General features: G+C 44.9%; 1 protein-coding gene across 4 annotated transcripts; it reads left to right on the forward strand.

Annotated features, from left to right (window-relative positions):
• Positions 1-24,232, forward strand: SHISAL2B (shisa like 2B). 4 transcript variants are annotated; one of them, XM_053300621.1, is made up of 4 exons: positions 1-477; positions 3,313-4,056; positions 13,271-13,428; positions 19,438-24,232. In XM_053300621.1, the coding sequence occupies exons 2-4, from the start codon at positions 3,878-3,880 to the stop codon at positions 19,566-19,568; spliced, it is 468 nt and encodes a 155-aa protein (XP_053156596.1). In that variant the 5' UTR covers positions 1-477; positions 3,313-3,877; the 3' UTR covers positions 19,569-24,232. The 4 variants fall into 4 exon arrangements, with proteins under 4 accessions (XP_053156596.1, XP_053156598.1, XP_053156595.1 ...); XM_053300623.1 differs by having other exon boundaries at positions 1-388; XM_053300620.1 differs by lacking the exon at positions 1-477 and adding an exon at positions 520-968.
• The last annotated feature ends 588 nt before the right edge of the window (positions 24,233-24,820 follow it).

Consider the following 24,820-nt stretch of genomic DNA (forward strand, 5'->3'; position numbering starts at 1 on the left):
CTACCGCTAGGTCGCCTTCCCGTCCCCGACTTGTTTGCTCCCTGGCTTCCCTTCCCTAGACTACCCGTTCTCTGCGTATGTGGGTTTTAGGAAGGAGAGCTGCTGGCTGAAGATTGTCCCTTCCTGCCTGTCTCTTTGCTACGTTGCGTGGCTGCGCGCCCCGAGCGACATTGGCGAGTGTGAGTGCGTGGAGTTTGCTCAGGCCCCGGGATTTTTGTGTGTCCTGAAGCAACGCCCTCCCCTGGTTGCGCCGCCGCCACCACCGTCTAGCTTGCTGCGTCCCTTTTGCCTTCATGCCCTGCAGCCTCTGAAAAAGGCATCTGCAGAATGTTATGCTGAACTAGATACAGACCTCTTCGGTCCGATCCAGCAGATCGCTTATGCTCATGTGAGTGGGAGAGCCCGGGACAATGCGAATTTCGGAAGGGTTGGTGGCGGTTTGCTGGTTAGTTGATCGAGGATACTGCTGGATCTGAGGTGTGTGTGTGTGGGGGGGACTTCTTTCTTTTAGCAGGACTGGGGGTGAGAGGAAGCGGGCAAAGGAGTGGGCACGCGCTTGCGGAGCGAAGGGAAGTAAGAAGGCGCGCGCGGGGGGGGCACTTGGTAATTGGTTGCACCGCCGCCGCCGCCACCACCGTCTAGCTTGCTGCGTCCGTTTTGCTGCGACTCCTCCTAAAGGCCGGCTCAGCTGCTGTGGGCGAGCGGAGCAGCGTGCCCTTCCTCCCCTCCCCCGGCTTCATAGTAGGGAGGGCCAGTCCTCGCTGCACTGTGTAGTATGGGCTGGGTGGTTGCCGGAGGGGTGAATGAAGCGAGGAGGAGGAGGAGGCGGTGCTGGGACTGGGACTGGGATGTGCCCGGCAGCGGCGGCAGCAGCAAGAATGGCAGCAGCTCCCCCTCCACTATGTTCCTACATTCAGGGCCCAGGTCGGCTGGCGACTCCACCGGGCACTTCAGCAAGGAGTCAGTGAGTGAGTGCACTTAACAGCACTTCTGTGATATCAATAGTTCAGTTTCAGTTTGAATCTAGAAGTTGCAGTTTTAAGGTTTTTTGTAGATGGTCAATACTTTTTTGAGAATTGTTTACACTGCTTAAGCAGTGAACACATTGCCAAATAAGAGAATTAGGTTAAGTTGTTGCTCCATGTTTTACTTAGTTTAGTTTTTTTGCAGACTGGAAATATTCCACCACCACCCTCTTTAGCCTTGTGAGCACTGTGGATCAACTGCTTCATTTTGTCGTTGCTGATATGCAGCTAAAGGATTTGTAACTAGCAGCTAGCATTGTCAGTCATCTATTTAAATTTGGGGGGAAATTCTTTTTACTCTAACCACAGTTCTTCACCAGTTGCTGTGCTTTTATTATATTTGGCATTTTCCTTTGAAGAAGCCCTTTGTGGCATCTCTGGAGACGTAGGGAGCCTCCGCCCCCCCCCCTTGTGTATTCTCAGTGTGGCTACCCAAGAGTACTCAGAATGACAGCAGCTATTTAATACTTAAAATGCCAACAGTTCTTTAATAGTATAAGACCTGAACACAATGAAATATAGGATTCTTTTTTCTTTGACGGTTTTAAAAGCACGGAATTAAATGCTCATGAATTGTGTTTTCAAGTTTTTCCTCCTCCATCTTGGAAGATACTTTTTGCTTTTCCAGTGTTTCTTGAGGTTTTAACTTGCTCTTTCAGGCTATACAGAAGTGCCCTAGCAGATGCCTATGGGCCACATATAGGAACATAGGAAGCTGCCATATACTGAGTCAGACCATTGATCTATCTAGCTGAGTATTGTCTTAACAGACTGGCAGCAGCTTCTCCAAGGCTGCAGGCAGGAATCTCTCTCAGCCCTATCTTGGAGAAGCCAGGGAGGGAACTTGGAACCATCTACTCTTCCCAGAGTGGCTCCATCCCCTGAGGGGAATATCTTACAGTGCTCACACTTCTAGTCTCCCTTTCATATGCAACCAGGGCAGACCCTGCTTAGCTAAGGGGACAAGCCATGCTTGCTCCCAAAAGACCAGTTCTCCTCTCCTAATAATATTTATTATCCAGTTGTTTTGTGAATTTGTAAACAGTTACCCATCTTTGCATTACAACTGTGTCTGCAAATGTTCAAAATATCTAGATACTGCAGGAATTTAAGGGATCCATCCCTAAAAAAAAACTTGTAGAGGTATGAGCTTTCTTTTTCCCAGAAGGAGTCTTCTAGTCATGCTGTTCTTTGATGACTGACTGGTATATCTCAGTTTCTAAAATTCACGTCATTCTGGACAGTAGTGTACCCGCTTGTAAGTTACTTGGGCTTTTGATAAAGTGCTCCTTGCTTTTGGTTCCCAATCACTGAAAAAGAAGTTAATCCTGAATCACACATACGCTCAACTATGCTCCAAAAGAGACTAGTTGGTTTGGCAACTATATCAATCGAACATGCTGAAGCATCAGCACTTGACCTGAAGGAACTGTTAATAAAATTTGCAAAGGAAAAGGCACGTAAAATAAGATTTTGATTTGCTTGAAATTGAAATATTAAAGAGACTTAAATTTCAGCATCACATTTAACATTTTTCAAAGTGATTTCTGTGCTAAAACTGTGTTCTGAGAAAATAAATCAGAAATGGTTTTATGACTTGTTTTCACAATTTTTAAAAAATAAATTAACAATTTCAAATTCTGTGCTTTTCATTCTTCCTATAATACATCTGTGTTTGAAATATGATTGGCCGGTGGGGGGGGGCACCAGAAGGTGATCTCGCCTAGGGCGCAAAAAACCCTAGCACCGGCCCTGCTTGTGGTAGCAAACATGACTTGTCCCCTTAGCTAAGCAGGGTCTGCCCTGGTTGCATATGTAAGATATTTCCCTTACGGGATGGAGCCATTCTGGTAGAGCATAAGATTCCAAGTTCCCTCCCTGGCTTCTCCAAGATAGGACAATTTAAAAAAAAAAGAAAAAAAGGACAAGTTTTTTTATTGAACCAACTAACTACCAAAGCATACAGTACGTTACCAAAGCACAATTATACACAAAGTGGTTGTGTGTACATCATATATTTACAAAGATTTACACACAAGGATTTGGTAATAAGGTATATGCAGGCAGTACTGTAGCTGGGGGGGGGGTGGATTTCAAAGCACATCAGGTAATGAGGTGGGTGGGGGGCGGTTACGTCCAACATCCATTTCCACAATTTGTTCCATTGTTGTTTAGAGGAGATACACTTGTCTTTCTGCACATAACCATACAACATTTTCCAGAAGAAATTTACAGTCTCATCCATGTGAACCTCTTGGTTGTGTCTTCCCTCCCTATCCCTATGCAGGAGCATTGCATAAATGGCTGAGAGAGATTCCTGCCTGCAACCTTGGAGAAGCCGCTGCCAATCTATGAAGACAATACTGAGCTAGATAGACCAATGGTCTGACTCAGTATATGGCAGCTTCCTATGTATGTATTTATTAATATCTGCTTTTCGTACCCCACAGGCACATATGCAGGGTTTCAACAGGTTTAAAACAAACTATGGACATGATCTTCTCTTGTTAGCAAATCACCGAACCGAGGGGGGATGCTACTGCCTCTCACCCCGACAAAGACTTGCGCTTCTAATGCGGGTGGGCGGGGGGACGACTCAGCTCTTCCCTGCATGGGGAAGAGGCTCTCAGCGGTAAGCTGCACCTGTTGGGTTTCAGCCGTCTTGCTCAGGAAAGGGACGGGACGGGAGAGTGGCTTCGTGTGAGAGGAGCAGGAGCAGGAGCGTCCCCCGCTCCCCCGAGATCCCCTTCCATCCTCGCCCTGGAGGCGGCGATAAACAGCCCGGCCACGCCGGCCATCTCTTCCCTCCTCCCGCTTCCTCTCTCCCTCCGCCTGGCGCCCCCGACTCAGCCATGAGCATTTGCGCGGGCTACTTCGCCCTCAACCGCTCCTACGTGGACACTTTCCTCTGCCCCAGGCTGGGCGACGGCGACGACCTGCGGTACTGCTGCGGCTTCTCCGACTTGAGGTACTGCTGCAGGGAGCCGGGCAGCTACTTCCCTTACAAGCACAGTTACATGTGGGGCCTCAGGTAAGGCGCAAGAAGGGGCGAGCTGCCGCGGGAGGAGCCCCAAGCGGAGCAGCAGCCTCACTCGGCAGCAGGCAGCGCGAGCTGGGGAGCCGGGCTTTGCTGCGGCTCCTGCCTGAGAAAAAGCTGGCGGCGCCGCCCCTGATAGGAGCCTGCGGAGAAACCCGGGGAAAAGTTGCAATGGGAAGTGTCGGGTGGCGGTGGAAGCAGCAAAAGTGATGCAGCGCAGGAAGTAACTTCCCCAGGAGAGCCAGCCTGGTATAATGGTTGGAGTGCTGGACTGGGACCGGGAGACCCGAGTTCAAATCCCCATTCAGCCATGGTACTTGCTGGGTGACTCTGGGCCAGTCACTTCTCTCTCAGCCTAACCTACTTCACAGGGTTGTTGTGAGGAGAAACTCAAGTATGTAGTACACTGCTTTGGGCTCAGCGGGATATAAAATGTTAATAATAATAATAATAATAGGGAGCAATAGGTTGCTGGGTCGAATCCCCACTGGTATGTTTCCCAGAAACACTTCTATGCAGCCCTATATGTAGCAATATAGGAAGATGCTGGAAGGCATCGTCTCATACTGTGCAGGAGATGGCAATAGTAAACCTCTCCTGTATTCTACCAAAGAAAACCACAGGGCTTTGTGGGCGCCAGGAGTCGACACCCAGGAGTCGACACTTGAAGGCACAACTTTAAGTGTTCACATGCAGCAGAATGACTCAGGTGGTAGAGGGGATTCTACCACTAGGGTTGCCAGCCCTGACCAAAGCTGTTTCTGGAGATCTCCCCACCCAGTATCTTTCATAATATCATTAAAACCTTCAGGAGGACTGCTTTCAGTAGTCACGTAGAAGTTGATGTCAATCCTGGAGAAGTTGGCAATGCAGCAGGTGGATGATAAATATCCCTACCCACCCTCCTCCAGCACAATACTGCTGGAACACGCTGCTGCTGCTTGCAGGGTGGCCTACGGTAAAAGCAACAAATAAACAGTGGCAAAAATTAAAAGCAAATTTTAAAAAGCAAAAATTGGTTAAAACTGGGAAACTGTGTTTAAAAACCAGGTTTTTAAATGCCTCTCAGAAAAGGTGGGTTTTCAAGCTCTTTTTAAAACTCATCAGGGACGAGGAGCTGTAACTCTTCTCTAGGAGGGCATTGCAAAAATGGGGCCAGGGCATTACTGAAGAGACCCTGTCCCTGGTTCCCACCCCCCAGTTCTGTGTCATTGGCGGGGCCAAGATCCGAGAGTGTGAGAAAGAGCAAAGGACCCTGGCAGATTCATACGGGGCAAATGCAATCCAACAGATATCCTGGTCCCAAGCCATGTACTGTAGGTCTTTGAAGGCTGCCCCTCACAAAAATCTTAATGGAAGCAGAAAACTAGCAAGCAGGGAGAGGGCTGGCTTAGTACCTTTTGTTTGTATGTGCTAGATTTCTACTTGTATGTTTTGTTTTTATAGGAGGGAGAATTCAAAATTGATATTGCTTGCCTGCCATCTGAAGTGACCCAATCAATCCCACCATAATATTCTGCTTCATGTGAAGAGCAGGTGAAAGGGGTGCACTGGTAGAAAGCACAGGAGAACCCTACTCCCTACCCACAGCCTGCTTCTATGCAGTCATTCTGGAAAAGCAATGAGTTAGGTGCTTATGGGGAATAATTGCATGGGATCAGTACCACAGGAGGGAGAGGGAGGTAATCTTCCTTAAATAATAACTCTACATAACACAGGATGCTCTTTCATTCCTATGGCATGAGGCCACTTCAAATGTGCCAAAATTTCTACACAGAAAGAACTGCCATGTAGAAACAAGAAGACATTTTCCAGTGTTAAAATAATGAGGCTCTACACACGAGTGGTGTGTAGAGCCTGGGAGGGTTAGGCGGGAAGAGCACACTTAGCCCGTAGAGCCACATGACTACTAAGCCAGTAGGGGCTGTGAGGATCGGGGGCCGCCCAGCCCCCGGAAGTCCCAAGATGAGTGTACAGGGCATCCTGTGGAGACCCCAAGACTGGGAGGCTTGTTTTAGCCTCCCAGCGGAGGTCTCCTTGCGAGTCGCTGCAGCACTGCGCCATGGTGACTCACGATCACCAAAATGGGGTTAGAGGAGGGCTACTTTGGCAGGCTAACCATCAGAGAACCACCGGGCTCGCTCGCGTGAGAATAGCCTCCTTATATTTTAATGCAAGGTCATACTGCACAGAAGATGGCAATGGTAAACTCCTCCTGTATTCTATCAAAGAAAACCACATGGCTCTGTGGTCGCCAGGAGTCGACACTGACTCAACGGCACAACTTTACTTTTTACTTTAATAAAGATAAACCCAGAATAGAATACATATGGCACACCTTTGAATTTAGGCCCAAGTCCCAATGAAATCTAATAATTTGGATTTCTGGAGGACTTTGCAACTTGCCAGAAAGGTTGCCTATTGAGCTGATCGGAATGGAAGAAAAGCAAAGGTCAGGATTAAAAATGTTTAAGACGCCTTGATATATTTATTTAAATAAAGAACACTATTCAAATATTTATAAAATTGTAAGTACATTCAACAAATAGTTTAACATCATTAAAATCCAAAATAAGTTTGAACAAATACTCTCTAACTAATCACACTTGAGTTTAGACATCGGAGAACAACAATTTAGATCCTTCACTCCCCCGAGTTTCTAAATCTGGACACTGCTATAATTCTCATTGCAAATAGTTCAGTGCAAGTTCCTGAAGTGTTCAGCTCACGTACTGCACAGAGAAACAAGGCAGTAACAGATCTGCATGTGCTGCTGTGAGGGTTTAAGAAACCCACATTGATGCTACGTCCTACTAACTCCTGCACAATAGCATGCTGTGACGATACTTCCATTGCAAATAATTGGGCCCTTGACTGGTACCATTTCCTCATTATTATTATTAGTAGTAATACCAGTTACCTTATATAGTTCCCCTTACTTTGGTTTGGCTACTGACAGGAGTCAACAGAGAAAGGGAGGCAGGTGTATTGGTCTGATTCCATGCCACAGACAAGCACTTCTTCTGGCCTCAGGTTGATCATGAGAGCACTAGCTCAGTTATCCTTCTAACAGTCCTTGAGGTAAATCATTATGGCTTGTGTTATGGGCAGAGAGTCCAGTCTTCCCAACGGGGGATGGGGGCGCAAAATGTCCACTGTGGAATGCTGAGGCAGCTGCAGCCAGCCTGTGGCCCGTTCACTTGACCCCCCTCTTGGTCAGGATCTCCTCTCAGCTGATGGCTGAGTATGGCTGGGGCCGCCTGCCTCCGTGGGCCATGGCAGCTGTGGTGGGCCCAACTGGGCCACCCCAGGTGACGAGTAGGCAAGTTGCCTGAGTCACCTCCCCCTGGCTGCAGATGTGCAGTGCAAGCGGTCACACATCGCACGCGGCAGCACCAAGCAGAGCGTGCTGCTTGCGCAAAGAGGGGGCGGAGCAGCGGCAGGGCTCCAGTGCGGTGAGGCCTGCTGGGTGCTCAGCTCTCTGCTGCTGAGGTGTGGCCCAGAGTGGGAGGTGATTGGCGAGAGACGGGCAGAGTCAACCACAGTGAGGTAGAGAGAGGCAGCAGTGAGGTCCTGCAGCTCAGGGAGGGCCCACCAGCAGAGACTGAGAGAGGCTCTCTCCCTGTGCTGCCAGTGCTGCCTGAGGCTGCTGCTCCCTCCCCTGCACCCTACAATCAGCTGTTTGGCAGCTGGGCAGGGCTTGCAGAGGCTTCTCTTCTGCCTGCCTCTGTGAAGCAATCCAGAATGGGAAAGCTCTCATGCCTGCCGCACAAGTGTGGAGGGGGAAGGAGGGAGGCAGAGCCAGAGCCAGCACTGGCTACAGATACCAGAGCACTGTTCATGCCCTCTGCCCTGCCTGCCACTGCCTCCTTAGAGAAGTCTGTGCCTGCCTTATCCTCAGTGTAAAGCATGGGGCTTGTGTGAGTAATCCACCCCTCCCATTTTCTAGTTTGGTTTGGCATAGGGCTTTGATATCAGGCACAAATGTAGGGCAGGGTGGGGAGACTCCATATATTTAATTTGAAGCATATCGGTCAATGAGTTGAAGTTTTTGAATTTTTCTTAATTTGAAAGGTCCTGTAAGTGGCATGTTTCATGGTAGAAAGTTACAAAAACCTCTGGAACTGAACCCCACCCGGGACCATCATTCCATGCCCCCCATGTGGAGGAATCAGCCCTTTGCCTCCATTAAAAAGGGGTAAAAGATTCCACTCTTCTGCCCAATCCTTTAAATATCCTGGAATGGCTTGGCCTAGGGTGTGACCTCTAAACCAAGAGCCATCATGGTGTAGTGGCTAGAGTGCTGGACTAGGACCGGGGAGACCTGAGTTCAAATCCCCATTCAGCCATGATACTAGCTGGGTGACTCTGGGCCAGTCACTTCTCTCTCAGCCTAACCTACTTCACAGGGTTGTTGTGAGGAGAAACCTAAAGTATGTAGCACACCATTCTGGGCTCCGTGGAGGAAGAGCGGGATATAAAATGTAAAATAAATAAATAAACTGGTCCAGTGGTCCGGAAATGATCACCAAACCAGTTCATGCACATCCCTACAGGATGGGAGGGCTCTGTATATTTAATCTAAAGCAGATCAGTCAATGTATTGAGTGTGTGTGTTTAGAGAATGCTTATTTTGCAGGAGGCGGGGGGGCTGTAAGCCTACTCAGGCCAGGCTCCAAAATTACCTAGGTGCAGCTTAAGAACATCAGAACAGCCCTGCTGGATCAGGCCCAAGGCCCATCTAGTCTAACATCCTGTTTCGCACAGTGGCCCACCAGATGCCGCTAGAAGCCACAGGCAGGAGTTGAGGGCATGCCCTCTCTCCTGCCATTACTCCCCTGCAACTGGTACTCAGAGGCATCCTGCCTTTGAGGCTGGAGGTGGCCCACAGCCCTCCGACTGGTAGCCATTGATAGACCTCTCCTCCATGAAGTTATCCAAACCCCTCTTCAAGCCATCCAGGTTTTTGGCAGTCACCACATCCTGTGGCAAAGAGTTCCACAAGTGGATCACGCGTTGTGTGAAGAAGTACTTCCGTTTGTTGGTCCTAGACCTCCTGGCAATCAATTTCATGGAGTAACCCCTGGTTTTAGTGTTGTGTGAGAGGGAAAATAATTTCTCTCTCTCCACTTTCTCCACACCATGCATGATTTTATAGACCTCTATCATGTCTCCCCGCAGTTGTCTTTTTTCTAAACTAAAAAGCCTCAGGTGTTCTAGTCTTGCCTCATAAGAAAGGTGTTCTAGGACCCTGATCATCTTGGTTGCCCTCTTCTGTACCTTTTCCAGTTCTACAATGTCCTTTTAAAGATGTGGTGACCAGAATTGTACGCAGTACTCCAAGTGTGGTCACACCATAGTTTTGTATAAGGGTATTATAATATTAGCCGTTTTATTTTCAGTCCCCTTCCTAATGATCCCTAGCATGGAATTGGCCTTTTCCACAGCTGCCGCACATTGAGTCAACACTTTCAACAAGCTGTCCACCGTGACCCCAAGATCTCTCTCCTGGTCAGTCACCGACAGCTCAGATCCCATCAACATATACTTGAAGTTGGGGGGTTTTGTCCCAGTGTGCATCACCTTACACTTGCTAACATTGAACCGCATTCGCCATTTTGTCGCCCACTCCCCCAGTCTGGAGAGATCCTTTCGGGGCTCCTCAAAATCTGTTTTGGATTTCACTATCCAAAAGAGTTTGGTATCATCTGCAAATCTGGCCACCTCGTTGCTTACCCCTCCTTCGAGATCATTTATGAATACATTAAAAAGCACCAGTCCCAGTACAGATCCCTGGGGGACCCCACTTCTTACTTCTCTCCATTTATACCTACCCTCTGTTTCCTGTCTTTCAACCAGTTAGCAAGTAACCAGTGTACTTGTCCCCTTATCCCATGACTGCTAAGTTTCCTCAGGAGTCTTTGTTGAGGAACTTTGTCAAAAGCTTTTTGGAAGTCCAGGTATACTATGTCAACTGGATCACCTTGATCCACACACTTGTTGACAGACACTCTCAAAGCACTCCAAAAGGTTGGTGAGGCAAGATTTACCTTTGCAGAAGCCATGCTGGCTCACTCCCAGCATTCTTCTAGATGCTTTACAATTTTATCCTTGAGGATACTTTCCATCAATTTGTCTGGAACGGACATTGGGCTAACCAGCCTGTAATTTCCTGGATCGCCCCTGGATCCCTTTTTGAAAATCGGTGTTACATTTGCTACTCTCCAGTCTTCTGGTATAGAGCCCGATTTCAGGGATAAGTTATATATTTTAGCAAGGAGGTCGGCAATTTCACATTTGAGTTCTTTGAGGACTGTTGGATGGATGCCATCCAGCCCTGGTGATTTGTTAGTTTTCAGTTTTTCCAGACAACATCATCTCTTGTCACTTCTATCTGAGTCAGCTCTCTAGCCGCCATCCCTAAAAAGCCTGGATCAGGAACAGGTATATGCTCAGTATCTTCTTCCATGAAGACAGACGCAAAGAACTCATTCAGTTTCTCTGCAACCTACATATCCTCCTTAATAATCCCTTTCACTCCCTCATTGTCTAATGGTCCAACCACCTCCCTGGCAGTTTTCCTGCTTCTGATGTATTTAAAGAAGTTTTTGTTATTTCCCTTGATACTTTTGGCGAAATGTTCCACAAATTCTCTTTTTGCCTTCTTTATTGTCACCTTGCATTTCTTTTGCCAGAGTTTGTGTTCCTTTCTGTTACAGGAATTCCTTGTTCCTTGGTTATAGGAATTCAGAGGCGCCCAGCTAAACCGCAGGGATCTAGACCAATAGGTGTGTGAGGAGACAAGAACCAGACAAGGAATGTCTTTGGTTGCATTTACTTAAGGAAACAGAGTTTTGAGACATACAATAGGTATAAGATCCTGGCAAGCAAAGCTAATTATACCCAACCAGGGGTGTGCACGGAACCAGTTTGGCCAGTTCAGATCTGAACCAACCAAACCGAGCCATCAAACCAGCAGCTCTGAGGGGAGAGAGGGCTTCTTGGGGCCACTGGGTGGGTGGGTGACCAGGTAAACAGCTTACTTAGCAGCTTGCTGCCCCCGCCTGGTCACCCTGTTGTGACAAACTGGTTCATCTGAACCAGGCCTGGTTCAGTTCAGTCACAGACCAAACCACCCCTGGTTCAGTCCACAGTTCAACCAACAAACTGGCCCTGGTTAGAGGTAAACTGGTTCAGTGTGAACTATTCGTGCACACCCCTATACCAAGCCGTATACCTAGTAGGGGAAGGAAGAGGAAAAGGGAGGAAGGGAAGGGGAGCAGGAAAAATTTGTTACCAAAGGTGCAGGGAAACCAACTGATTGGCCAGATCAAGGTTTATCCCGACAATTACAGATTCTAGGATTTGAAGAAAAGATGAAATGCAGGAGTTGGGTCTGGAGTCTTCCAGTTTTATATTCTTCTTGGTCCTTGACTGTTCTTGGGGTCAGTCCTCACATCCATCAAAACTCCAATACCACCTGTCTGAACTTGGGGCTAATACATTAAAGTAGCTACCAAGATACCTGGGACCCTGCTAATCTAACACTCCCGCCACAGTTGCACCCATAAAGGCCATTCATAAATCTGCCAGCACATTCAGTATCTGGTTTCCTTGATGTAGCTCCCTCTTCTCCCACTGTTGCTGATATACACGTTCCTGCATTCACATTTAGCATGGATGGAAGAGAGCTATATTTTATTTTAATTTTATTTTTATTTTAATTTATTTCTATACCACCCTTCCAAAAATGGCTCAGGGCGGTTTACACAGAGAAATAATGAATAAGATGGATCCCTGTCCCCAAAGGGCTCACAATCTAAAAGAAATGTAAGATAGACACCAGCAACTGGAGGTACTGCGCTGGGGGTGGATAGGGCCAGTTACTCTCCCCCTGCTAAATAAAGAGAATCACCACGTTAAAAGGTGCTTCTTTGCCAAGTTAGCAGGGGTCTATAATTCTATAATAGTAGAAATGATTAAAATACAATAGCAAAACCTTGCAAATGCTGGGGTACAGCATAATACAGTGGCAGTATAGCCACGAAGACTGGGGCATGTATAACATTTGCATGTTACAAATTAGAAATTAAGTCTGGTAGATAGTTGCCATGATTCATGTGCAGTGAGATACATATAGATATCTTGTATGTGCTGGCTGTACAGTTCATTCTAGAGGCATAGAGCAGATTTGCAAGCATGAAGGGATGTATTTGCAAATCTGTTATGGTAACTAGAATGAATATGAGAGTGAGTGAGCGAGAGCGTGAGAGTCCTGTTCTTGGAACACAGCTGGAGTCAAGTGATTTGCCCAAGGCTAGCCACTGATTTCACAGAATAAACCGTATTTAATTAAACAAAGGCCAAAGATATAAATGCTAGGCCACCACCCAGGGAAGGCAAATGACTCAGGTATGCCAGACCTTGTAAACTGCCTGGTTGGCAAACTACCTGGGAACTATGAGCTTTTTGGAGCAAGAGTGGAGTATAACTGTAATAAATAAAATATCTTTAGGCCATAGTTTCTTTTGGGAGTACAGGTGGATCTTGCTATACACAGTACCGCTATTCATGGTTCCACGTATCCGCGGTCACCTAATTGACACTCAACCTCATTATCTGCAGTTACAAAAGGGTTAAAACCCATATATCTGCAGTTTTGGGGTGGCCGGAAATGATCTCGGAGGTCACTTCTGGTCGCCATTTTGTGAAGCGGAGCCATTTTGTGGCTCATTTGGTTTTTAAAAAGCGTCTCTCCCTGCTGCGTTTCATGGGAAAATGGGGAATTTGGGACTTGGCAGGGCATTCCCGGACAGGGCATTCCCGGATTCCTCTGTGTTCCAGAGACCCGTGGATCATGGTAAGGCACTTTATTTGGCTTTTCCCCATTTATTTTGCCCATTTTCCAGCCACAGTGCTCCATTATCCGTGGTTGTAGTGGAAAACTGAACCCCCGTGGATAACAGGGTTCACCTGTATCTGCTGTTTTAGAAGTGCAGGAATAATTGTACACTAATTGTTGAGCAAGTAATGCATGTGTCATAAAACTGTAGGACACAGCTGGTATTGGAGTATTGGAGTGCAAAAATGGTTAAAAGTATGAAAAATGTTTTATACTAATTTTATATCATTTAATGTCACTACACAGCCAGCATGTTTTCTTTTTGTTGTTTAACCTTCATATGCTTTGTATTTCTCTATATTTTAGCATAGGAGCATTGATTGGACTGGGGATTGCTTCACTGGTTTTACTTGCCTTCATCATTAGTGTCCATGTGCTTTGCTACTTATTTCTTTATACAAAATCACCGAGATTAGAAACTGGGCTAAAACCGCAACATCTGGAGATCCCTTCTGCTCAAGAAGGTAGGCATTGCATCCATCTGACATTAAAAAGAACTTCTAAGAGTCCTTAATTATAAAGGGGATGCCGAATCCTCTTTTTTTAACTTTAGTTTTTGTTAGAATGGCAATTAATTACATATCCTGAAGAACTATATGTGATAGTTAACTTAAACAAAGGCGGAGCATTGCATGCTGCTTATTTTTATTTTAAAATAACTGGGCAAAGAGGCACCTTTCAAAGTGTTGATTCTCTTATATTAAGCAGGGACTGGCCCTGTTCAACCCCAGCACAGCATCCCTCTAGTGGCTGTTGCTGGTGTCTACCTTGTGTTTCTTTTTAGACTGAGTCCATATTCTTCTTCTTCTATGTAAACTGCACTGAGAACTTGTTGTTGAAAAGCAGCATATAAAGAATAATAAATTGCTTGTAATCTGATACAAATGCAAAATGTATTTTTCTGCAGTTGTAATCCTTAATTATGGGTTATGCGCTAATCATTCCTCAAGAAGATAGGAAATAGAATTTCAATGCAGGCGCTCGTATCTGGTAGCTAGACAGGAGGCACCAAACCCCTAGTTCCATTCCTGTCTCGCCTCAAGGGAGACCTCTAATCAGTCCTTATCTCAGGCTAGTTTTATCCTTCCTCCTACCTCCCCCCCCCCATTGTGCAAGTGTGGAAAGGGAGTCATTTTCATTTTATTCACTTTAAAAACAAACTAAAACGTTTTTTAAAGTTTATCTATTTGGTCCATTGGCTTCCATTTGTCTTGGTTTAGTTATCGCTTTCGTTTCCCCCCTTTCCATTTTCAGCCACTCCTTATGGAGCCTGCTTATGCCAGGGATATACTGGGGGGTTCCCTTTCCGAGGGCCCCCTCCCCGAGAACAAGGCCCTGAACAAACCCGAACGAAAGTGCACATCTCCTCTGTGAGACTCTAAACGCCTCGCTTTCTTTTCTCCCTCCAACATGGCGATCCCCTCCACCCCTATAGCAGACTCCGTTCTGCCTACCTTGAGTCTAGAGTCGAAAACATCCCAAAAAACTCTCTAAAAAGACGAAGCACCTTAAAGGGGAGTGCTCTAAGCCTCCCAAAAAGGTAACGCAGCCGCACAAGCATCCCAAAAAGCATAAGAAGAAAATGAAACCATTGGTGGCCAGATTAAGCAAGTGGCTGCTCCTTCAAGCGGTCTGCCAACAGTGAGTCCCCTGATGACTGCCTTCCGCCATCTTAAAGGTCCAGGGTGGCACAAATGGGACGGCTAACCCAATGAGCACTATTTTTACGCCTGTGAAAAAGATTTCCGGCAAACAGCAGGGGGAGGGGGAACCAACTGCAATGCAGTTGGATTCAGTACACCCAACCGCTACTTTACCGGTGCTAGCCTCTGGGGTGCTAATGGCTTTGCCTACTGGGTACATGAGTAATTCCTCTCTGGAGAGTTCTAACCCCAATGAGCAGCTTTCTCCTCCCACAGAGCAAAATTTATACATAAAGAACTGAAAACCATGAACCCTCCTGCTCTTCCCTTGCCTCCCCCCTAGTTCCCGGTCCTCAGTGACCAAAACATCCTTCTAAACCTGTTTTCCTATCCTCTTCCCAAGGTTCCAGCCCCACTATGGGGGTTATTCCTTCAGATGAGAAGAGGTGTTTTTTATCTAGACATTTCAAACACGAACAGGATAAAAGACTGTCCTCTTCTTCTCAAGATGATCCCCCTCCCCTCAAAAGACCTTCACATCCTCACCCTGTTCCATATCCCCCTCCCAACTTCCTACCTACCATATCCCTGGTCCCTACCCTTCCTTCTGCTCCCATAATACTGTCCAAGACTCTCCCAAAGCCCCTCTTCTGTTTCCTCCAAATCCTCTTCTGAGTCGGAGGAAGGGGAACTTTTTGAGGAAGAAGCCTCTGCTCAGACAAATACTCCAGTTTGCCTTTTTTCAGCTGTGGATCTTGAACAACTCCTGGCCAAGGCAAGGAGAGCTATCAAAGCTTTATCTCCTGTGGTCGTGTCACAACAACAGAACAGTCTAGACCAGATGGTTTTTCCCTCCCCCTTGGCTCCTCCTTGTGCAGTACACTTCCCCACTCTGTTTAGGGAGACTATGATGGCTGAATGGAGAGTTCCTTTTGCGGCTAAGCCTACAGTTCCTTGTCCTAAAAAACTATACTTTCTCCCTGTCCCTGATGATGTTATGTCCCTATTGTCTTCTCCTGTGGTTGATGCTCCAGTGGCACAGTTAGTTTCTGGTACATTCATGAATAAGGACAAGGCCGAACAATTGAAAATTCCCAACAATTAAAAAAAATGTGATTTTCTCTTCTTCCTTGGTGGTCAGAGCAGCTGCCTCTGATTCCATCTTCTCTTGAGCTTCTCTTTTATGGGCTAAGGATTTAGTTTAATACGTGCCCCCTGAGAATAAAAGGCTTAGACAGGGAATTAATAAGTTAGCCAAGGCTGCAACATTCATGGACGACTCTTGTTTAGATTGTATCCAACAGACCTCCAGATCCATTGCAGCGAGGGTTGTGGTTAAAAGATGCCTCTGGTTAAAGAACTGGTGAGTGGATCCTAAATCTAAGCTTAATCTCGCTTCTCCACCCTTCACGGGAGCCAAACATTTTGGGGACTCCCTCAAACCCATCCTTGTGGAAACATGAGATATGAAAAAAGCCATGCCTTCCACCAGGAGGGACTTTCATAGACCATTTAGGAACATATTTATTAATTTCCGTTCCCACAGATCATTCTCCAGAACACCCTCTACCAATTTCAGGGATTCTTGATAACACAATTCCAACTGTAGGTCCTCCTGGCACCCCCAATGGCAACAATGCCACCGAAGTAATCCCAGTAACCAGCCATTCAGACGCCACAACACATCCGCTACCCAACAAGGTCGCAAACCATGACACCTTGCAGTCGGGTGCTGGCTCCTAAGTTTCTCAAACATTTGGAACCAATCTATCTCCAACGCCAATCGGATATACCAGGCCACCTGGGCTGCCTTTTTGAGATGGGCGTGCAGAAAACATGTCATACCTACTTCCGCTGGAATTCCTGAAGTTATTTCCTTCTTGCAAGACAGTTTAGACATTGGACTTCGACCTAACACCTTACGCAGACAGGTTTTGGCCCTCTCCTCAGTATTAGACCTTAATGTTCAGGGATCCTCCCTACTCCACCCTCACCTGAGACGCTTCTTAAAAAGGGCCAACAATCTTACCTCCCCACTCCAGTTCATAGATATCCCTTCTTGGATCTCAGCAAAGTACTAAATGCCCTCACCTGAGAACCCTTCAAACCCCTCCGTTCAGCATCCCTCAAGGTTCTCTCCTATAAAGTTCTCTTCCTGGTCACCATTACCTCTACTTGCAGGATCTCTGAGCTAGGGACTCTATTCGCACGCAAATAACTCTGTTCTTTTCAACAGGATGCGGTCATTCTCCAACTTGATCCAACCTTAATACCAAAAGTCAACACTACCTTCCACAGGACCCAGGATGTGGTCCTCCCTTCCTTTTGTCCTTCTCCCTCACATCCCAAGGAGAAACACTGGCATACCTTAGATGTTCACAGGGCTCTGCAAACTTATCTCCGCTGCACCAAGGTGTTTCAGGATTCTGACTCCCTTTTTGTGTCCCTTCATCCCACCTCCTTGAGGAATAAGGTTTCTAAAAACACTCTCACCAGATGGATCAGTGCTACCATTTTGCTATCCTATGAGTCACTTCACCTCCCCATTCCAGCTGTCATCACTGCTCACTCCATCCATAGCAGTAGCACCTCGGCAGCCTTCTCAGCCAATGCTAGGTCATTTACTAGGCAGCCACCTGATTGTCTGCATCACCATTCATTAAACACTACAAAATCTCTTCTTTCCACTCTGCTCAAGCAGTCCTTAGCCACACAGTTTTACAACACGTGGTGTAATGCATCTGTTTTCCCTCCCGTTTTCCTGGACTTCTCTGCTTGGGCATGTCCCATAATTAAGGATGACCTCAGACAACTGCAGAAAAAGAAACATTGGTCTTTCCTGTGAAGGGTTCTTTTTTGCAGTCATCTGAGGTCATCCAGCCCACCCATGGATGTTTTTTCCTCATTCATCTTTGCTGCTACAGGATGGGGGCCAGTTGCAGGTGGGGGCCAACTCCCAGGGTTACAAGTCCCCCCCCTCCATATCAGTTCCTCGGTCTGATCTTTTTTCCTCTTCCTTTTGGACTGATCCTCTTCATGTCCCCCCCCTCCAATTAGTTTCTCTCTCTCTCTCTCTCTCTCTCTCTCTCTCTCTCTCATAACTTCTTCACTCATCTGTTCTGGAACTGGGGGTTTGTCTCCTCCTGCCTAACTACCATATACAAGCATCTGCTTTGAAATTCTACCTCCTGTCTTCTTGAGGCATGATTGGCGCACGACCCATAATTAAGGATGACCTCAGACCACTGCAAAAAAGAACCCTTCACAGGTAAGAACAATGTTTCTTTCTCCATATTAGGGATGGGGAAAAACTATACTTGATGTTGAAGAAGATGGATAAAATTTCTAATTTTGCCTAACTCATGTAATAATAATTTTATGTAGCATTTACAGTGTTCAAAGCAAATCACAGATATACTCTCAGTAATCTTTACAACAGCATAGGTAACTATAGTATTATTGATCACTTTTTATGCACCCTTTCTTCCCCTTTTTATCCTTGCAATAACTTACTATGAGGTAGGTTAGGTTGCGTGTGTAACTAGCCTGAAGTCAGAGAGGGCTAGTTACACACATGCTTTGTTGCAGACGATTCCAGGTTCAGTCCCTGTCACCTTCAGGTATGGCTAGAGAAAGTCCTTGCCTCAAATCCTATAGAGCAGCATCAGAACAAACAATACAGAGCTTGATGGACCAATGATATGACTCAGAACTATGTTCACCCAGTAGTTAAATTGGGATTTGAACGCAGGTCTTCCCAATGATAGTCCTAATCTCTGCACTCACTACAGATGGAGAGGAGAGCTGGTCTTGTGGTAGCAAGTATGACTTGTCCCCTTAGTTAAGCAGGGTTCACACTGGTTGCATATGAATGGGAGACTTCATATGAATGTGTATGAGAATGTGTGAGTACTGTAAGATATTCACCTCAGGGGATGGAGCCACTCTGGGAAGAGCAGAAGGTTTCAAGTTCCCTCCCTGGCATCTCCAAGATAGGGCTGAGAGAGATTACTGCCTGCAACCTTGGAGAAGCCGCTGCCAGTCTGTGAAGACAATACTGAGCTAGATAGACCAATGTTCTGACTCAGTATATGGCAGCTTCCTATGTTCCAGATCAGAACCTGGGTATAAGATATGGGAGCTTGCCTAAAGCCTCCTGGTTTGTTCATACTGTGGTGGGATTTGTGCCAGGACTTCCTGGCCAGACTCTTTGCCACTACATTAGTGAGATAACGTAGGCCTGAAACTTTAAATAAAAATGAATTCTGCCCCTAAGGGAACAATTTCCTTTCCTTGGCCATCTTTCTTTCGACTCAAGTCATTGATCTTTCTCAGTCAGAAGAAAATACAAAGACAATAATAATGGTCCATCAAACAGCTTTGGCAGACACATTGCAGAGAAAGCACCCATATTTGGGAGCCAATAGCCGTCAGAGAAGAGAACAAAGGATTTAGACAATCAATGCATTTTAAACATGATAAAAATAACATCTATTGGGGAAGACCAGATTAAGTGCAGTATGTTACTTTCTAAGCAGTCACTCTTTCAGTACAGCAATTCCTTTCTCACTGACAGAATATCATCCCCATTGACTACAAGGGAAGCAGAATCAAATTCTTAAATACATTTTATTATTTCCATTGTCAAATGCTAGAAAGCAAATACATGAACACTGAGGCAAAGTTCCACTATACAATGTACAGTTTTTAATCTCTTTTATATGGACACAGGCTTTAAAGTTTGTAGCCAAGTTATTATATTGCTTGCTAAAAGTATTTTCTTATCTGCAAAAAACTAATTTCCCCCCTCTCATCATTACTTCACTTTAGGCAGCTCCAGCAGAAAAGCTAGCAGCTCAAAAGTAGCTTGGAATACAGCCAAACAAAAATATATCCAACCTGAAGAATTATTTCAAGAAAAGCTTCAGGGAACCAAAAAACCCAATATTGCTAAAGTCTAACATCGTGATGACCATGCAATGGAGCATAATCTTGAATAGTGACAATTACAGTATGATTGAGGTCATTCACTCAATCAAAAACTTGTGTTCTTCCTGGGTTTGGGAGCTGCGTGTACTCCCAATTTCTGGTTGTGTGGAAGCAAGGTAGGAGGAAAAGCTACCCAGGTTTTTCCTACTACCTTGCTTCCACACAATCACATCTATCCAGGTTTTCCTTTTACCTTGCTTCCACACAGCCGAAAACTACAAGCACAAACAGCTCCCAAACCCGGACAGAACACAATTTTTGATTGTGTGAATGACCTCTAAGTATTTTCCAGAGAGGGAAGTGCATTAGTCTGTTGTAACAAAAAAGAGACCTCTGGTAGATTAAAAGCAAGCAGCTTTTGTGGCTTATGCTTTCTTGGGCTAGTGTCTGCACAAGCTATCACAAGCCCTTTGTTAAAGAATGTATTTTACTGTGTTTGTTTAAAAACAACATGTTCTTGATAGCTGGCTTATTTTATGGCGGATTGTCAGAAGACATACAATGTTGTCTCATTAAATCAAGCTGCTGAATATCTGGGGATACATGCTACCTTCATCTTTTTATGTTGTACAATTAAACTGCTGGATGTTTGAATCTAAAAGTTTTAATAGGGCTGCAAGCTTTATGTATAGATTAGTCAACTAAAACATTTATTAATTAACTAGGCAAATTCTAATTAGCATGCTGAATCCGAGCAGCTTTTTAAAAGTCATTTTGGCTATTTTTATTTTGGTGTGTTGTGATTTGATGCATTTTATGTGTTTTTATTGGATATTTTAATGCTGTGCTGTGAGCCACCCAAAGGACAATTTCTTATGGGACGGATGTTATGGATGACCTTTACCAGAGAATTGACAGAGAGAGTATGGCTCTGTTGGTTCTTTTGGATCTCTTGGCCGCGTTCGATACCATCAACCATGGTAGCCTTCTGGATTGCCTGGGGGAGTTGGGGATAGGAGGTAGCTCTTTGCAGTGGTTCTGCTCCTATCTCTCAGGCAGATTCCAGATGGTGGAGCTTGGTGACAGTTCCTCTTCAGAACGGGAGCTGTTCTATGGAGTCCCTCAGGGCTCCATTCTGTCACCAATGCTTTTTAACATTTACATGAAACCACTGGGTGAGGTCATCAGGAGATTTGGTGCAGGTCATCAGTATGCTGATGACAACCTAATCTATTTCTCCTTATCATCAATCATCATCATCATTCATCATTCATCATCATCATCATTCATCATCATCATCATCAGGAAATGGCATTCACTCCCTAAATGCCTACCTATGGGCAGTAATGGGCTGGATGAGGGATAACAAATTGAAGCTGAATCCAAGCAAGACTGAGGTGTTCATTGTGGGGGATTGGAATTTGAGGGATGAATTAGATCTTCCTGTGCTGGATGGGGTTACACTCCCCCAGAAAGAACAGGTATTCAGCTTGGGAGTGCTCTTGGATCCAGGCTTCACCCTGGTATCTCAGGTGGAGGCTATGGCCAGGAGCGCCTTCTATCAACCTTGGCTGATTCAACAGCCATTCCTTGAAGAGAACGATCTCAAAACAGTGGTAACTTCCAGGCTTGACTATTGCAATGTGCTCTACGTGGGGCTGCTTTTGTACGTAGTTCAGAAACTTAAGTTAGTTCAAAATGTGGCAGCCAGACTGGTCTCTGGGTTAACCCGGAGAGACCATATTATGCCTGTTTTAAAACAGTTGCATTGGCTGCTGATATGTTTCTGGGCAAAATACAAAGTGCTGGTTATTACCTTTTAAAGCTCTGAATGGTTTGGGTCTTAGAGAGCACCTTCTTATATATGATCCCCATCACACATTGAAGTCATCTGGAGAAGTACATCTGGTGGTGACTTGGAACCAGGCCTTCTCTGTAGCTCCTCCTGACCTATGGAATGCACTCCTGGCAGATATCCGCAATTTAGGCTCACTGTTGGCCTTTAAGAGAGCCCTAAAGATTTACTTGTTTGGCCTGGCCTTCCAAGCTTTCTAAATTGATTTTTAAAGTATTTTAATTAATTTTAAATGGTTTTGAATTGATTTTATATTGTTTTTAGCATTGTGTCTTAAATGGTGTGTGTTTTTATGCCTTTTCAAATTTGTTGTACACTGCCTAGAGCCTTTGGATGGGATGGTTTATAAATTTAATAAATAAATAATAAATGAATAAATTGTAAATATCTTCCACTCTCACAAATCCCCAGTGGGGACCTCCATTTCAATGTTCATCTTTGTCAAGTGGAAAACAGTCTTAGAAGAGTGACATCACTGGTCTGAATGTTCCAAATTCCAATAATGTGTACAGATACCTCTGTTACATCTAGAAAATTCACTAGGAGAACCAAGCTACTATTAGCGTTCTAACAAGGTACAAAGTTTGTTGTTTTGCTGACTTGTTTATAATAGACTATATCACTCTCCACACAATGGACTTTACCATTTCTTCAATACGATATATTTTGTTCCGTCTATGTGATTTACCTTTGTTATCTTTGTTTTATCTTAGGTTGAGAATATCTTTGATTATAAAATTATACTGGACCTAATTGTTGCATGCTCTTTTCTATATGATTTGTGCATACGATGGTGGGGATCATATTGATTGTTTACTTGATTTGGGGTAATATGCATATTTAAATCTCAGAACAGCTCTTTTGTTTTTTAATGGAAAAGTCATTTTAGGACTACAGTAATCAAATGGTATTCTCCAAAATGACCAGCAGTGGTTTTCCACATAGACAGTGGAAATATTCCAAACCTGCTTGAGAGCTATGGTTTCCGGCTTTTCTTTGGCATGTAAGGGAGCACCATGCTGGTAAAGTGCCTTTGTACAGAGCAAGTTACTAGCTCAACAGACCGTAAATGATGCTTACATTTGCACTGAATAAAAATGAGCCCTGCTGGGAACTTACTCAGAAATATGATTTGGCACCTAGTTGCTATCTGCACTTACACATCAGTGTAAAGAGCCAGCACTAGGATCCCTTTCACCATTTTGACAACTGCATTGTTTATGTGTTGCTCATTGGGCAAACAATGAGATGTTACATTTTGTGTGTTTATGAGCATGATTCAGCCCTAGTTAGGCACTTTGCAGTCCCGTGGATTTAAGCAGTTTCAATCTATGAGACTTAGTATTGCTTGGCTGACTATTGTTGGTTTGTTTAAGTCAGGGCTGCATAACTTCAGCCCTCCAGCTGTTGTTGGACTACAGTTCCCATCATCCCAAGCCACAGTGACCAGTAGCCAGAGATGATGGGAGTTGTAGTCCAACATCTGCAGGAGGGCTAAAATTATGCAGCCCTGGATTACATTGTTTCTTACTTGAACCCCTTCATTAACCTTGAAATGTCTGCAATCTCCTTGCAACAGTAGCCTTGTTCAAGCATTATACTTGTGGACACTGTACATGAATACAACATCCATGAGAGAGTGCCTGTAAGCTCGACACTAATGTGCTCTTTAAACCTCCGCCTGCTGTCTGCAATTTAAGACAAATGCTGTACTTGTAGAAAAATACTTCCTGGGACCACAGTGCTAGGACTCTCCAACATTCTAATCCTGTGAAGGATCTCTCTCCACCAGTGCAGCATTTGTTTCTTCAGACAAATGCTGACACTGAGAGGTGGGGTTATACAGAGCAACATGGTAGGGTTAGGATTTGCTGGCGCAGTCTCTCAAATGCTGTAACCATGTACAGCACCCCTACTTTCATAAGGCCTGAAGAGGGCCTCTGTATTCCATCAGGGGCTTGTGTTAGGAAGTTGACAGAGAAAAAGCATCACGTTATTTGCTTCGGCTTCCAGACCTTAAGTCCAGTTTGGTAGCCATTTTAAAGGTCTCTACACATTTCTTATAAACTGAACAGCCGTCTTCTGTGTTCCACTTCTTACAAATCTGTTCATTTAATATTGTACTGTCTTTTCGTGACTTGATGTTGAGTGGCTGTGCCCTGGGATGGAACAGAATCCTGCTTTTTGAATATACAAAATTGTATTTTGGGCAAAAGACAAGGTGCTGGTTAGTACCTATAAAGCCCTACACAGCTTAGGCCCTGGGTATTTAAGAGAATGTCTTCTTTGCCATGAGCCCCACTGCCTGTTAAGATCATCTGGAGAGGTTCATCTGCGGTTGCCACCAACTCATCTGGCGGCTGTTCGGGAACGGGCCTTCTCCGTTGCTTCCCCTGGACATTGGAATGTGTTCCCTGTTGAAATAAAAGCCTCCCCATCTCTGGCAACTTTTAAAAAGACACTGAAGACATATTTGTTCACCCGGGCTTTTAATTAGATTTATAGTTTTAATATTTTTAATATTTGGTTTTAAATGTTTTTAATGTTATTCATGATTTTGATTGTTAAGTGATTTAATGTTTTAAATAATTTTAATTGTGACCGCCCAGAGATGCAAGTTTTGGGTGGTATAGAAATAATTTAAATAAAATAATAACTAGAAAAAGGAATGCATCTTGTCTTTTAATGTATTGAACAGAACCTGGCTGTATTGGATTCTCATTACGTTTAGTGTTCCTAATATACCTATTACAGTGTTGTATATTCATTGTATTGAACACTTTTAGTTTACAGTATACCACCATTAATGTTTAATGCAATCCTAATAAAAGCACAGATGCCACAGAAGCTATTTCCTTTAACAACAATGTATGGTCATCCAGCAACACCCATGGAGCCCTGTTCCTGAACAAAACTCTCTTGCTATATGGAGTTCACCGGCTAGTGAATGAATACAGCCTTAGTGGATACACCAAGGCAACAATTACAGAGTAAAGATTTGCCAATCTTTGGCAAAACCTTTCTGATCAGAGTAGCTTAACCCAAAGTAAAACTTCCTGGACTTTCTATTCTGCACAGCAGTACATTTACACTCCCCATTGCTTTGAAGCAACAAAGTTTGCTGTCAGTGACAGGTGGACAGACAGTTTGTCTGAGCCAAAATGACAATTCCTCCATCCTTAAGGCATTTGTTGAGGTGTTTGCAAAATACTTTTACTTACATATTTGTAAGTAACAAGAGCTGAGCCAAGTTTCTTCTCGAGCTGAGAGCCATTGCACATTATGTTTTCTGGAGATGGATGGATGAATTAATTGATTAATTCTCATTCTCTCACACACACAGACACAGACACCTCCTGAAGCTGGAAAAGCAGCATCTCCTGAAGCTGGGAAAATGTTGAAGAATGTTAGGAGCCGTGAATGCACACT

Source organism: Hemicordylus capensis, chromosome 2, assembly GCF_027244095.1.
Source record: "Hemicordylus capensis ecotype Gifberg chromosome 2, rHemCap1.1.pri, whole genome shotgun sequence".
Lineage (NCBI taxonomy): Eukaryota > Metazoa > Chordata > Lepidosauria > Squamata > Cordylidae > Hemicordylus > Hemicordylus capensis.